Below are 17500 nucleotides of genomic sequence, written 5' to 3' on the forward strand. Positions count from 1 at the left end.
ATCGATCGTTTTGTCTATCGTTTGCTCATTCTATCGTTTGTTATATCTATTGATCGTTTATTTGTTCCATCATTCTATTGTGCTTTCTAACATTCTGTCTATCATTCTGTTCATTCTATCTATCGTTCTGTTGTTTGTTCTTTCTATTGTTCGTTCTGTCTATCGTTTGTTCATTCCATCCATCCATCCATCCATTGTTCATTCATTCTATTGTTCTTTCTTTCTGTAATTGTTCTATCAATCTAGCGTTCGTTGTATCATTCTATATCTTTTGTTCTGTTGTTAATTCTTTCTATTGTTTGTTCTTTTTGTCATTCATGTTGTTCGTTCTATCGTTTGTTCTATCATTCTATCATTCTTTCTATCATTCTATCTATCATTTTGTTGTTTATTCTTTCTATCATTTGTTCTTTCTATCGTTCATTCTGTCATTCGTGCTACCAGTCTATCTATCTATCTATCTATCTATCTATCTATCTATCTATCTATCTATCTATCTATCTATCTATCTATCTATCTATCTATCTATCTATCTATCTATCTATCTATCTATCTATCTATCTATCTATCTATCTATCTATCTATCTTTTAAAAAATGTGTATTTGTGTATCCCCTACCAACATTTAATAATTAACTTTAAATAAACATTAAATAAGCACCATGCATGCATGTTTTTCTTTGTGTTTGGTGCATCAAAATGAATTACTTCAAATAGCATGTAATAAGAATTTGAATAAGGCTTTATTATACTGTATTTTAAATTATTAAAATGATTTAAAAGCATTACTAAACTTTAGTAAAACTTTTATTTATAAATAAATTGGTTATGCTTAAGTGGTTATAGTCAAATTTTTATATTAAATACCATATTTAATTTTTTTTGTTTTTATTTTATATAATAAAATAATATGTACATATATTTGTACTTGCATTTGAACTTTTAAATGTGTTTTTAGGGATGTTTGCCACGTCATTCATAACTATGATATTATTCCTCATGAGCTTTTGTACAAACACACTAAATATGATGATAAATATTTAATTAAGAAGGTAAGATATTACTCTGCCAAGTGATCAGTCTATAGTGATCTTGACAGAAGATAGAATGGACAAACGTCGACCTCTCTGCTTACTGAGAAGAGCACAGAGTTGCAGGAAAGGTCGTAAAAGGTCAAATGGTGTTTTTCTGCATTAGTCATGGTCTCCTGCTCCTAAGTGCTACTGAGAGGATAAAAATACACATTTTTATCAACAAGATGCTCTCATTCTTCAAGATCCTCGACCAGATCGACTCTTGTGCACTCAGAACTGAAGTGTTGTATAGAATTGATTTGCTTATCGGCTTCGCTTGTGTTCAGATATTTCTGCCTTTGGTGCTGGAGGCTGAATATATTTCTTTCTCCGTTGAGGTCGGAGGCATTCAGAGGCTCCGGTGACATTTTAGAAAACCACGGTATTTGCAAAAGGGTAAATATCGCCCTGAGTGTTTGCCCTATTTAGATTGGCAGCCTCTCTGTATTGTGTTTTCCCCTTCTTTTCTGGCAAATCAACGACTCGATCGTGCCTGTGGGCTTTTTTGCTGCCTCTGACAAGAAATAAACAGCATCTGATAAAGCCATTTTTTGCTTTTAAATGCAGCAGTTATTGACTGCTCTTCACAAACCTGAGAGAGAAAGGTTTGTTTAGATGAAGCAAAGTTCATTATGGTTTTGATGAGTTGGAGGGAAAACAGTCAAATCAGATTTTTAGGTCTGAGCAGTATTAATCAAGTGAGGTTATAAAGCTGTAAATGCCATCATATCATCTCTAACTGATTGTTTGTGAATCGCTCTGGTCATCCTGAACTCATTTATGATGGCGACCCGCTGTCTCAAGGGCTTTCTATGACTGTAGGATGAAACTGTTCAATAGTTTAAAGTTCACATGAGGTCAACATAAAAATGAGGGTTAGTATTAGGACAAAGAAGAAAGAAAACACAATACTGTTTGTTGGTAAAATGTTGAAACGGGTCTCTTCTACCCACCAAGGATGCATTTATTCCATAAAACAATAAAGGCAGTAATACTGTGAAATTATGTTACAGTTTAAATAATGGATGTGTTTAAATTAGGGGTGTATTATTCATAAGATTTGGTAAAATCTGCTATTTTCTAGGCCAGTATGGCTAGGAACTATGCTCTCATTCTGGCGTAATAATTAAGCAATTCTGCTGCTGGACCTGACTGCATAAGGCGCAATAATATTGTGCGTCACCTGAGAATAGTTCCCAGCTAATTAACTTCCAACATGACTTATCTAAAAAAATAAATATTAATACTAACTATAAATTTAAATACTAACTTTAAAGATGTACATCTAATAGCTTTTTGCATAGATAGATAGATAGATAGATAGATGGATAGATAGATGGATAGATGCATCTATCTATCCATCCAACCATCCATACATCCGTCTATCCATCCATCCATCCATCCATCCATGCATCTATCCATCCATCTATCTATGCATCTATCCGTCTGTCCATCCATTCATCAATCCCTCTATCCATCCATACATCCTACTAATGCATCTATCTATCTATCTATCTATCTATCCATCTATCCATCTATACATCTATACATCTGTCTGTCTATATATCTATCTTGTCTGTCTGTTCATCTTTACATGTCCGTCCGTCCGTCCGTCCGGTCGTCCGTCCGTCTGTCTGTCTGTCTATATATCTATCTATCTTGTCTGTCTGTTCATCTTTACATATCCGTCCGTCCGTCCATCCATCCATCCATCCATCCATCCATCCATCCATCCATCCATCCACGCACGCAAAGATGGATGGACGGATGTATGGACGTAAAGATGGACGGATGTATGGACGTATAGATGGACGGATGTATGGACGTATAGATGGACGGATGTATGGACGTATAGATGGACGGATGTATGGACGCATAGATGGACGGATGTATAGACGTGTAGATGGACGCATAGATGGACGGATGTATAGACGTGTAGATGGACGCATAGATGGACGGATGTATAGACGTGTAGATGGACGCATAGATGGATGGATGTATAGACGTGTAGATGGACGGATGTATAGACGTGTAGATGGACGCATAGATGGACGGATGTATAGACGTGTAGATGGACGCATAGATGGACGGATGTATAGACGTGTAGATGGACGCATAGATGGACGGATGTATAGACGTGTAGATGGACGCATAGATGGACGGATGTATAGACGTGTAGATGGACGCATAGATGGATGCATAGATAGATGCATGCATGGAAGGAAAGATTTATGGATGGATGGATCGATAAAAAGAATAAACAATAGATAGATAGAATGAAACGATAGAATACTTGAAAAATGACAGAAAGAGTGAACGTCTGAAAGAACAATAGATCGAATGAACAATAGATAGATAGAATGATAGAACGAACAAACGATAGGCAAAATGAACGATAGTAAACAATAGAGCGAAAGATAGATAGAATGATGGAACAAACGATAAAATGAACAATAGAAACACAGTTTTGCAACTTGGGAAACATTTCTCATTATTATCAGTGATACAAGTAGTAATGTTCAGTGTTTTGGTTTCAGGCCCCCTGTACCGACTGGAGAAGCAAATGGAGCCGAATGTGGCGGTGGATCTGGACAGTTCGCTGGAGAACCAGGGAACGCTGGAGTTCTGCTTGGTCCGAGAAAACAGTGAGTTACAGCATCATTAATGGCACACCTTAGGTTTCTGATAGGGTTGTTATAGTTAACTAAAACTGAAACTGGGACCAAAAAACGACTGTACTGTAACTAGTTAATTGCGTGTGGTTCCATTTGCACTAAAAAGCTGTGCTTGAACACACCAAAAAACAAAAAAACAGCTGCCGACTCTGTGTTTGTGCATTTACTTCAAGTATAATATAGTTGGAATTTGAGTAATGCTTTAATCTACTGTATTTTAAATTTGAAAGAAAAATGTAAGTAAAAAATACTTTATTAACCATTAGTATTTAACATAAAACATTAACTTTAGTAACACTTTATTTACAAATAAATTGGTTATGTTTAAAAGATTTTAGTTAAGTTTTTTTTTATTATAAAATCTAAAATAATACATATTTTGAACTTGCATTGGATGTTTGCCAAATCATGCATCCCTATGTTATTTTTCTCATAAGGAATTTGAACATATTAACTATATAATAAATAAATATTTGGTTAAGAATAAGGTGAGCTGTTGCTTTACTAAGTGATTAGTCTATAGTTTTCTCTTGACAGATGATAGAATGGAAAAATGTCTGAGAGAATGTATCTTTCCATACCTGCAGGTGGCAGTATATCTGTATTCTCATATCATAAAGGGAAACCAGAACTAGTAAACGTAAACAAAGCAGCATTCGCGTATCATATCACAGTACTGGTCACTCACCAAAGAGGGATTCAAATCTAATAACCAATATCATTTCAAGTATTTATGAAATGCGACGAAATGACAGCAGACTTCTTTGTGTTCACGCTTAACTTAGATTCGTAACTTCAGTTTTTATCCTCACGCTCTGATTCATAGCTGAAGACCACCGGTTGACCATCAGCTTGGGGTGTGCTGGCCTTAAAGAACCTGATATACTTAATACTTTAAAAGTTTATTTTCATTCTGTGAGGGCAAAATGAAGCTTGAAAGCACTGAGCAATGGTATACTGTTTTTGAACATTCTGACACCCCCATGCTACAGAAGGCGGGGTTGTGAACGTGTCAATTTGCTCATGTAGACTCCCAAAACACAACAACAATGGCAGCTCTACCAGTTCTGCTAATTGACCCCTAAAGCCTGGTTTAGAATCGACGCATTCGCTTGAGTGTACGCGGCGAAGGTGACGTCATCGATGTGTTTGCGAAGGTTTGATTTGGGTGCGCATGACATAATTTTGATCGGCAGAGTGCATGTTTTTTTTATATTAGACTCGAGCGAACAGTGCGCATGGCGTCGCGTTTGATTTCAGTTGAATGTGAAACACTTTGAAGAGATTTTGTCTGAAACAGGTATGACTGTACACACATCTTTATGATCTGTGATCACAGAGATAAACAGATGACCAATAATTCTTGGCTAGAAATTGCAACAGCCGTAGGAAAGGAGGACAGTTTTTGTAAAAGTTTGGAAAAGCCTGAGGGATAAGTTTGTTAAAGCCAAAAGAGACTGTGGCAAAAGTGGAGACCCAGGTACATTTACAAATTTAATTGTTACAAAACTATAATAAAGGAACCAATTATTTTTTGATAACTGGAAAGGAATATTTGAACCTATTGGTTTACAATATACTGATGGCTTGTTTTTCTAGGCTTTATTGGTGATAATGGTCAGGAATGTTGGACCATTGTTGCCTTTTAATATAAGAAGAGGACAGAAACTAGCCCGACAATAATGTGTGAATTGTGGAGCGGGCTAAATCAAAAAAAAAATCTGTATGTTTTATTAAGACTACTTTTTTTTTGCTTTTACTCTTGCCATCATAAAATATATATTTGTAGAGCAACACATGTGCTCGTCATTAATATTTTAATACACTTTAATAGGTAGAACTGTCCAAGATATACAACAAAAGCAAGTGATGCATCAAAATTTGATAAAAAAAAAATCTTGAATGTTATAAAAATCCTTATAATCATTAAAATAATTTATCAAAACAATAAAAATAATTAGTTAAAAAATCTTGAATGATATTAATGATATAACATAGTTCCGGAAACTTCCTACTTCTCTGTTTATCCGTCCTACTTAACAGTCAGTTTCTTTTGATCACCTCCTGTCGTTTTAAAGAATATCACAACGGCGAACATGGCGAGTATAAAAACCTTGTTTGTTTCGCGAAGTGCGCACACAGTCAGCGGAAGTGAGCGATGCGGCGCCAGGCGAAAGAATAAATCCAGCTCAAGTGTTTTTATGTTGCTAATTTGGGGTTGTTTTGGATGTCTCCTGTCTGACCTCTGTAGAATGAGAGACAAATCAGGCGGAAAAAATGCAAGTAAAAGAAGGCGGAGTAATCGCTACTGACCAATGTTAGCTTAAAGGTGTTTAGGAGCCAAAACAAACTTCCCCCAAATTGTTCACTTTAATTAGCTGCCCAAACAAATTCAAAACAAACTTAATTTTGCAAAGATTTAGTTTAAAATTGTCATTCCATTTTGAGTTTATTTGAAATATATCTGGGCCTTAAGTGGAATGCAGAAACGTCAATACCTGAAAATGAAAACAATGCAATATTGCAGTGTCCTAACCAGACATGACACTAACATCACACCACAGAAATATTTAAATATCATTACCATTCAGAAGCACAGAATAATTCCACTTCCAATGAAGTGGACAGCTTTATAATCTATTATTACACTGCTGTCTGGAATATTGCTGATTGGTCAGTTGCGACATTATAAAGGTATGTTATTCACAGATAACAACCGCTGAAACTAATAACAGAATTGTGAATAATTATGAATAATGATTGGTACTTCCAATCATCTTGATTGTCAGTGAATACGTTCACATACATATTTATATTCTTGTCTGTCACACTGCTCTTTTAACTGTTTGGCGCCATTTTGTGATGAAGAATACATAAGTTAGTGTATACTCCATTTAGCCGTTTTCATTTCTGTCAGCTTTGCATTTAATTAAAGAATCATTAATCTATCAGAACAATGTTTTTGTCTAATTTTTAGCAGGATAAAGCACATCCACGTGTTTTTTTAGCAGAATAAAGCCACTCAGGCTTATACAACAGCCTGCCGATAAGCCTGTCTGGCTTTATTCTGTGATAACAACTCCCTGTATGTACTTTATCCCTTACATAAATATTAAAGATCATTAGCATTATTAAAAGTACACACTGAGTTACTGATATTGCTGGTTTGCACTGACTTCACAGATAATGTTTAAACTATATTTGCATGCTCATTATTTTATTTTATTGGTAGATTTTTTGCATGGCTATTTTGGCTGATTCAAAATCACATCAGAAACATTTAACACTGAATAAAACACAAACATCAGTACCAGAGTTTATCAATCTTACAGACGTTTTCTGCTTTTGCAGCTGCAATTTCAAATAAATAGAAACTAAACTGCATGAAAGTTTAGTTATTTAGTTATAAGTAAAAGTTACTTATTTTTTTGTCTTGTTTCTAGTCCAAATATCTAAAAATTCTTAAATCAAGAAGCATTTTCCAGACAAGTAAAAATATAGCGTTGTTTTTAGAAATACGTCAAAATTAAGTATGTTTTTCCTTAAAACAAGTAAAATAATCTGCCAACGGGGTAAGCAAAATAATCTCATGTCTTAACAAAAATCTAAATTATTTTGCTTACCCCATTGGCATGTCTGTTTTGGCATATTATTTTAAATGTTTTAAGAAAAAAAACACTGTAAGGTGCTGCATATAAGTTTTCTCTACTAAAGCCTAAAGATACCATAATATGTTTGCAGATATTTCAGAAACATGCTAGGTGAACATTCATGTTTATCTAAAAAACAATGCTGAAGTCAGATATTCTGCTTTTAAAATGTGCGTCTGTCTTTGCACTTTAAAGGGCTGTTTTGGTCCCTTTACCCTGCCCAATGCCAGTTTAGCCAATTATATTTCAGCCCCCCGGCTTGCCTTGTTGCATTCGTTCGGTCATGAAGGCTCTCATGCTGCGTCACTGAAATGCAACCTCCGGTGGACAGTAGCAGGCTCTGAAATGAGAAGCAGATTCAGAGTTCCACATGAGGTTATTAATTAGCAAGTAATATAAATATTACGAACGTGAACATTAGGTGAGCAGGTGTTCTAACAGCATGCTATGTGATGTGATATGCAATTAGCAATTTGGCTGTTTGCACCAGACGAAACTCGACAGAAATGTAAATAAAACCATTATGAAGCACAGAATAGTGCACTCACTGCACTCCAATGAAATGGCAAGGTTTATAATCTAAATAATACATATTAAATCTCTTAAACATGATTAAATGTAGTTGCTGAATCACTGATATGTGTTGGCTTGCACTGAGTCCCAGTTCTAAAGTTCAATTTCAAGCGGTTTATTTTATTTTCAAGATCAGAGGTGAACTATCTGCTGCTGCTTTCAGTAGCATGGCATTAAATGTAACGTGAAATGGCATTCAAACTCGCATTATAAGCATTTAACACTGAATAAAGCACATGAAGTGTACCTGAGGTTGTTTATCCATTGTTTATCCTGTTGTTCATCTGTGAGAAATAGAAGCTGTTTCTAAAATATAAATTTCAAGTGTTGGTTAAGATAAAAACTCCTTTTAATATGGAGAATATTCCTTCTATCGTGTGTCTTTGCTTTTATTTAGAACACGATTTAAGTTAGCCTTAAATCAGCCTTTAGACTCAATAGTCAGGCACACTCCTGTTGATTTCGTCAATCTGGCAACCTGCTCTTGCATGTGTTTTGAACCAGGCGTGCAATACCTCGTTCAACCACTGGGTGTCAAACTTACTGCATCTTTAACTTTGACTTATTATTTCTGAAAACAAGAACAATATTTTGTTTTACTTATCAATAAAATGCTTTTTGAGTTAAGAATTTTCAGATATTTGGACTAAAAACACGACAAAAACTCAGAGTTAGAAAATAATTTTTGAAGTCTAATTTCTATTTCTTTAACAGAGAGACTGCTTGTTGGTTTTGTATTTTTTTTTTTAGATGTTTGGACTAGAAATAAGACAAAAATTCAAAGTGACAAACGTTTTTTTTATGTAGTGTATTCACAGAAAATGTGCTAAATGTTACAAACGGATGCCCTTCAGTGATTGTTGTAAACCAGCAGCGATGTTAGATGTAAAATAAATAATGTTACACATGTTAGATGTGTATAAATAAATGCACATGTGAACAGCAGTTATTTCTCTGTGTACAGGCTCTCGGGGTGAGGAAAGCTCAGAGGAGGATCCACCCATAGACATCACTACTGTGCAGGACATGTTGAGCAGTCACCACTACAAGTCCTTCAAGATCAGCATGATCCACAAGCTCCGCTTCACCACAGACGTGCAGCTAGGTGGGTTTCCAGCTTATCAAATCCACTAGTTTTCCAATCAGCAGTGCAGATCCTCACAGGGTTCCCACGCTTTCCAATAATTTCAGACAGATGGATTCAAGGCATGGAAAGTGCTTAAAGGGCCACGAAACCCCCCTGTTTCAGCAGGGTGTTTCCACACCTCTAGTTTGGAAAAAGTCATGAAAGAGGCTGTGTCCAGCTCTGTTTAGGTGGGAGTGTCGTGGGAGGGAAAGAGGGAAAGTTTTGCATAAAAATGGGAGTTTTCGTTTGGGCACGCGCTAATTTTCACAGAGGCAAAACAAAACACAGACACAGGGGAGAATGACAGTGATTGTGTTTACATGGACACCTGTAATCAAGTTATTTGCCAAATGATTAATTTGTCGACTGCAGTATGGCACACTCACTTTTATTCAGGAGCATTTTATGCATGCCCCCTGTGATAAACCAAATATTGCCTACGAGGAACTGCTGGAAGAGTGCAGTCTTAAAGGAATGTTTGATACTGCACAGTGTAGTTTCTCGGTAACTTAGATGCGCTCGGTAGGTAGTGTCAGAAAACCGTGTGTGTGTAGACTATCCTGTCACAAAATGCGGCGAAAAATCTACATGACAGTAATAGTTTGATTGTGGTGTTAACATGTTTACACTGGGAGAACAGCATTTACAGCGGATCTTTCAGTCTATAATATTGTAGTGATATAACGTGATGTAAACTTAGCAACTAAATCATTTTGACTAAAGTCTGTCTTTGTGGAATGAAAATTCCAATAGAACAACAGCACAGATAACTAACGTTAGACAGAATTAATTAAAATATTGAGTTAAATACGAGTGAAAATATGATACATTCATACACCCCCATTGAAAAGCAACATTTTAAACAACATCTTAATTAAAAGAAGACAATTTCCAAAACGTTGGCAAGACTAAGTTTAATATAATATCTGTTTAACTTATGAAAGTAAGGCTAACAAAATGACTTTAATTACTATTTTTTTAAAAAAGTTTTACTTAAATTAGGGTGATGCAAATATGAGTATTAAACACATCTTTTCCATTCCTCAAAATGTTTCAGAGTTGAAACAACTTTTAGAGTTGCTCAAAGACATGCTCAACTTGATGTCTCTTCAGAATTCCCCATATCTGTTTAATTGGATTCAGATCAGGAGACTATAAGGCTATAGGAGAATATAATATTAATATTACTTTAGATGTGTATGTGAGTGTGTATATATGATTAATTTATGTGTCAGAATTCATTCAAATTGAACAAAATGGCTTTTGACATAAAAACGTAATATTATAAAAAATACTGTATACAATCATAACATATAATATTGCAACAAAAGGTGTACTGTCAGTCTGTTATCAACATCCCATTTTGAAAGTCATGTTAATTTAATTGAACATGTCAGTATTCATTTGTATTATGCCAGTGCGTAAAGTATTAAAGTAATTTAACCTAAAAGTGACAGTTCCTGGAAAATAAGTTTAGTTCAAATATAAACATTAAGTCTGTAAAATAATCTAGTAAAAGTGCTGATGATTGTAAGTGTTCTATTGTTGTCTTTCAGGTTGTATCTCAGCTTTAATGCGCTTTATAAATAAATAAATAAAAAGCCAAGCAGCTGCTTGCCATCGCAACAGCAATAAGATCCAATGAACGGCCGTCCGCTTTCACTCCAAAATGGCAGAATCGTGGGTCTGTTGCTGGGTGCTGCTGTTGCAATAGACTGATTTCACACGGCCACCGTTTTTAACAGGGAAATCGAGGCTGCAATATTCATGCAAAAGATTTCCTAAAATATCTTAGCATCACTCCAGTTTTGTCTTTCGATTGTTTTCCAGTTACATTTAGGATTAATTTCTGTTATTTATTTAGAATAATAATTGTAAATAAATAATAACAATAATACTGTTACTTATTTATATTTATATATACTTATTTTACTATATATATATATATATATATATCATGGTTTCCGCTACATTCATTCTTCCATGGTGGGCCGCCACACCAAGATTCATCCCGCTACGGCTACATTACAGCTTCTCATTCAAAACATTGTATTTTTTAATAGCAGGTGATAATCGCACCAAAACGTATTAAAAGGTAAGTGAACTATAACAGCGCAAACTTTTCTGTAACCGTAGTAGTGCTGTGCGTCATTTGTTTAACCCTTTAAGGTTACGTGCTGACTGACTGACTGACTGTGACAGGTGCGTGATGCGTGAAGCCAACAAACACGACGTAGAGCTGTTTTACTTTACTTCAGGACGCATTAATACCACTCTGTAGGTCTATTGGACACATTCATAAATATTCCTAGCAAATCTAATAAATGCTGGAAACATACTCGTTACATAAACGCACTAAATCGCACCTCAGCAGCGTTTATTTGAGAGCGCACAAGAAGATCTGCGCGCTCTTAAAGCGGCTTATATTTGAGGGTGCGTGCAAGAAGTTTTGTACACGAGCAGAAAAAATCTGCGCGCAAGCAAAGTGATCCGCATGCTCGTAGGCTATTATATAAATGCGATCTCGACTTCTAATACTGCGCTCATGACATTTGTCATTGAAATAACGCCACAGTTAGTTGGTAGATCTGTGGAAAAAAGGTCTGCCGCCACAGCTGGAAAAAATCCTGGAGATAACACTGATAAATATATTAATTTATTTCTTTTTTGGGAGGGTGAACTGTGCCCCAGTAGAGTTTGTCTAGCAATGCCCCTGCAGACTACCGTCTCGCACTTTTTTTTTACCACCGAGATAATTAAGATGGTTTATTTATGTTTACTGAAGTACAAATGTGTTTATTTGAAATGGTCAATTTATGTTTATTAACTTCACGGTAATGTTTATTTTCATGATGTAGGAATTTATCTGTTCCCCAGCTTGTACATAGGCTGCCAGCAGCTGGGAATTCAGTGTTTTATTTTTTTATACAATACACCAGGAGCTAGTGTACATTTTTTGGCTTTTAAGTAAAACACATGTGTATTGCAATAAATTGTTTAAATTTTTTTTCTCCTTAACATCTTACTGTTCCTGTTGCCTAAGCATAGAATAACCAAAAAAATGTGTCCCATCAGAACCGAATCGAACTGAAAACTGTGTTAAAACACAGAGGTATGTATTGTACCGTAGGCTAACTGTATTGTTGCATCCCTAGTTACTACTAAAGTCCAGGCAGTCAGTCACTGAGATATTCCTGTAGGAGTCGTCTCTCTCTCTTTCTCTCTCTCTCTCTCTCTCTCTCTCTCTCTCTCTCTCTCTCTCTCTCTCTCTCTCTCTCTCTCTCTCTCTCTCTCTCTCTCTCTCTCTCTTTCCCTTTATCTCTCTAGTTTCTCAAAGCACAAGACTGCACTCAGAAACCAAAGCTCTTCAGATCACACACACACACTGCTGTTTCTCTGAAAACACAAGAATTATTCCAACACTGTCTGCAGTCCATCCCAATTACAGCAGTGCTGGAGGCCTGAAAGAGCTGAACAATCTCTCCAGATTCACACTGACTGACACTGTTTGCATGCTGTTTTCTCATGTGCTGGGCTTGATGGACAGCCGTCACATCCATTATAGATACACTGTGTGTGTGTGTGTGTATGCGTGTGCGTGTGCGTGCGTGTGTGTGTGTGCAGGAGAGATAGACTTGTATTCATATTCCTGAGCTTTTCCTATTCTAATAACTCCCACACACCCAGATGCTTTTGATGAAAATATGACAGTTCAGATCTCATATTTTAAGATAAAAACCTGGGCGCTTTTGCAGGAATTTTGATGTAATATATAAACACTAATAAATATAAATATATTTCATATTTCATATATTTTTACATATATATATATATATATATATATATTAATTTAGGCTTATATAAATAGCCTTTATATATATATATATATATATATATATATATATATATATATATATATATATATATATATATATATATATATATATATAAATAAAGGCTATTTATATAAGCCTAAATTAATATATATATATTATTATTTTAGATTTTTATTGAATTTAGGATGCCATTGTAAAGGCTATTTATTTAGTTTAATGTGTAAAGGTCCCTGGCGGTCGGGAAGACTGTAAGCAGTAGTCTTAGTAATAAGTGAGAGAGACAGGAGTTAGTTGTTGCTTCACGGTCCTCTTTGTTGTCTTTTATAACACATACACATTTGTATGTTAGAGTCAGTAAGACATTTTGAATCACAAAATGATTCATAAACATGTTGGAAGAAATAGTACACACTGTATAGATACTTAAATCTTAACATCCTAAACTCACATCACGATAAATAAATAAATAAATAAATAAATAGCAACATGAAACCTTAACCATTTGTACAGAAATGCTAGAATCTTTGTCACAAACTGGCTGAATTAATCAGAATCAGAAAGAGCTTTATTGCCAGGTATGTTCACACATACTAGGAATTTGTTTTGGTGACAGAGCTTCTACAGTGCAACAGGATTACAGAGACAGGACAAAAAACAGATACTAAATATATATAAAAAAAATAGAAGTAAGTAGTGAATGCAAATATACAGATTGACAAGTGTATGTAAGTGTTTATTACTATATACAACATTATATGTGCAGCTGTTATGTGCAAATTGGCATGTAAGTGTGTTGTTAAATAAGTGTATATGTGTATAAAAGTGTATGGCAAGTAGTGATGTTGGTTCCACAATTATTATCATCAAGTGTTCATGAGATGCATTGCCTGAGGGAAGAAACTGTTTCTGTGTCGGGCTGTTCTGGTGCACAGTGCTCTGTAGCGTCGACCAGAAGGTAAAAGTTCAAAGAGGCAGTGTGCTGGGTGTGAGGGGTCCAGAGTGATTTTGGCAGCCCTTCTGCTCGCTCTGGATAAGTACAGTTCTTGGGGAGTAAGAAGGGTTGTACCAGTGATTCGCTCAGCAGTCCGAACTATTCGACGTAGTCTTTGGAGGTCGTATTTAGTAGCTGAGCTAAACCAGACAGTTATTGATGTGCAGATGACTGATTCAATGATGGAGGTGTAGAACTGTTTTAGCAGCTCCTTTGGGAGGTTAAACTTCCTCAGCTGATGAAGAAAGTACAGCCTCTGTTGAGCTTTTTTGACAATGGAGTCAATGTGAGTGTCCCACTTCAGGTCCTGAGAGATGGTTAATATTACTGTGTCAGGAAGACAAGTTAAGTATTTACAGAAACCACTCTGAATACACACACTTGAATACATGAATAAACTTCTATATGACATAGGCATCTTAAAATTATTAATCAAATAATCAGTTAAAGCTAAATATTTAAACATTAAAGCATGTGTATGATAGTTTTATGACATTTAGTTAATTTAACTTACCTTAGTAATAAGTGAGAGAGACGAGAGTTAGTTGTTGCTTCATGGTCCTCTTTATTGTCTGAGGATGCGCTGCTGTCGTCATGGTAACTCAACTTTCTCAACTGCCACTCAGAATTCAGAAGATGCAGCTAAACTGTTCAGTGCAAACTCACTGACTTGCCAAGTTCACACTTGGAAGAACGAACTCCAGAGGACGCGAGGACACAAGTCGGGTACTTCTTCAAATGGAACAGCAGTGTACTTTATAACCTCACCGTGGATTCATCGGTTTCACTGTACATTAACAATAAAATGATTTAATTATGTAAAGCACGGCTCTATAATTAATATTATATCAATGTTATGAATGAATATTTTTGATTTAAGGAAATATAAACGTAAATAACCATAAATGTGAAGTAAAATGGGTTATTATACACAGACTCTTGTCTTTTATTATAAGATTTAATAGACTACAATGGACATTATCCAAGTATAAAGTACAAGACGTGAATAATAGGAAATAAAGATAACAATAGTCAATTTGGTAAACAAAGACAAACAGCGAACAACACAGTAGCATATTTGAAGTCAATTATAAAACATAAAAAACCACTGCCAAAATAATACACCTGAGAACAAATAATAGATTTAAAAGACCAAAGACTGTCCGTTAGATATACACAAGATGTATTAAATATAATGTATTAACTTCAATAGAGAGATGAGATCCAGCGATACATCTGTGATGGACTGGCTGATGTAAAGCTGCTCTCTGCGGGGGAGGTGATGACGGAGCTCCCGCTGACAGGCTGAGGGTCAGAGTCCGCATAAGCTGAGGCACATCGCCAAAAAATACTATAAAATAGTTAAATACTATAGATATAGTTGAAGTCAGAATAATTAGCCCCCTGTTTATTTTTCTCCCCAATTTCTTAATGGAGAGATTTCTTCAGCACATTTCTAAACCTAATAGTTTTAATAACTCATTTCTAAAATAATATTTGACTCGTAAAAAATATTTGACTAGATATTTTTCAAGACACTTCTATACAGCTTAAAGTGACATTTAAAGGCTTAACTAGGTTAATTAGGTTAACTAGGCAGGTTATGATAATTAGGCAAGTTATTGTATAACAGTGGTTTGTTCTGTAGACAGTAGAAAAAAGCTTAGCTTAGCTTAAAGGGGCTAATAATTTTGACCTTAAAAGGGTTTATAAAAAATTAAAAACTGCTTTTATTCTAGTCGAAATAAAACAAATAAGACTTTCTCCAGAAGAAAAAAATATTATCAGACATACTGTGAAAATTTGTTAAACATCATTTGTGAAATATTTTAAAAAGAAAATTGAAAAATGCTGCTGAAGTAGGTTTATGTAGTGAGTATGTCTCCAATATTTATTCGGTTTGCTAGGAAATCTTTGGTGTGGCGCCCTGCCATGGAGGAATGAATGTAGTGGAAACCATGCACTGTATGCGAATACATCACTGTGATATTTCCCTCACACCCAGATGCCATCCTTTTGTAGACTTTAAAATATCAGTTTGGAGGTCAAATTTTGATTTTGAAAACCTGAGCACTCTTTGCAGGAATTTCTGGAGAAAAGGTGGAGATCGACCCTGTGACCAACCAGAAGACGAGTACCAAGTTCTGGATCCGCCAGAAGCCCATTTCCATTGACTCGGACCTGCTGTGTGCCTGCGATCTAGTGGAGGAGAAAAGTCCAAGTCAGTCACTGAAAATATAACATGACTAGAGCTGCATCTTGTGTGTGTGTGTGCGTGCATGCGTGCGAGCGTGCGTGTCTTGGTCTGAGTGAGTGAGTGAGAGGTCAGAAATGTGTGTTATGCTCTCCAAGGCTGCAGTTATTTTAGTAAAATTTGTAATTTTTTTAAGTCATCAGCTTGTTATTTACAGACATTGTCTAAATAGTAAGAATAGGAATAGTAAAAAAAAATGTCAAGATTTTTTACAAATAAATAAAAAGTAATATAATAATACATAAATGGTATTTAAAATATTTTTAAAATAATAATAAAACAACAATAACAATTAAATGGTATTTAAAATATATTATTATTGTTAATATAATACAAAATGACATGTAAATAAATATTTAAATATACATAATTGTTTGTTTTTTTACATTAATAATAAATATTTTTTTTTATTCCTTTTGTTTCTACTGTATTTTTTCACCTAGAAATACAGTGTTAGTGATTTAAAAATCACTTATAAAGTAATTTAAAATTTGTATTTAACATTTAAATTTGTACTACTACTGTTGTGTTACGTTATTATTTTAACTGCTGTTTATATATTATTATTATTATACCACATTAATTTATATTATTATTTTTATTGTACGGTATAATTTAGTCTGCCATTGCATACGCTTTTTTATTATTCACAAATTTAAGTTGTAAGAAAAATCTGTAATTTTTAAAGTCATGATCAGTCTCGAAAAACATTTTACTTTTTGAAAACATTAAATATATTTATTGTATTTATCATGTAAATTTCTTACTTTCTTTAATAATTACTCCTGTCTTTTGGATGAGGTTCTGACTCTCTGTGGTCATTAAAAATCCCATGGCACTTTTCGTAAAGAGTAGGGGTGTAACGGTCACAAATCTCACGGTTCGGATCACACTACGGTTTTTGCGTCAAGGATCGGACCATTTTTTGGATCAGCAAAAAAGGGAGGAGATAAATGTCATTTGCTTTCCATTTATACAAGAATATTACTGCAAAAACCATTTGTTTAACAAACAGAACTTAGAACCTGTCATTTTAATGAAAATAAAAATCAAGAAAGAACCAGCTGAAAAAAAGGAAAAGATTTAATATGAAAAATGACAGTGCTAAATATAGAAATCTAACATCTTGTACAACATAACATATATTTATTTTCAGTTAATGATTCACACATAAAACTTTGATTCATTATAGGTGGCTCTAAAACCTATTCGATGGCATAATTTTGATGGTTACACAATGTAACTGCTTTCACTAGCGTCAAATATTCACCAGTGTCGACCAGAACGCACTGGTGCCGTTGTCCTGTGGCTGCTGTTGCATCA

The 17500-nt window shown here is 34.8% G+C and overlaps 1 protein-coding gene across 2 annotated transcripts in view; it reads left to right on the plus strand.

Moving 5' to 3' along the window:
• mapkap1 (MAPK associated protein 1) overlaps positions 1–17500 on the plus strand; it is a 106799-nt gene that overhangs the window by 66992 nt on the left and 22307 nt on the right. For both annotated transcript variants that reach the window (XM_056457277.1, XM_056457276.1), the window contains 3 exons: positions 3610–3717; positions 8935–9075; positions 16007–16144. In XM_056457277.1, coding sequence (XP_056313252.1) covers positions 3610–3717; positions 8935–9075; positions 16007–16144 — 387 coding nt within the window. The remainder of the gene's footprint in view (positions 1–3609; positions 3718–8934; positions 9076–16006; positions 16145–17500) is intronic.

This window comes from Danio aesculapii, chromosome 5 (genome assembly GCF_903798145.1).
Source record: "Danio aesculapii chromosome 5, fDanAes4.1, whole genome shotgun sequence".
Classification (NCBI taxonomy): Eukaryota; Metazoa; Chordata; class Actinopteri; order Cypriniformes; family Danionidae; genus Danio; species Danio aesculapii.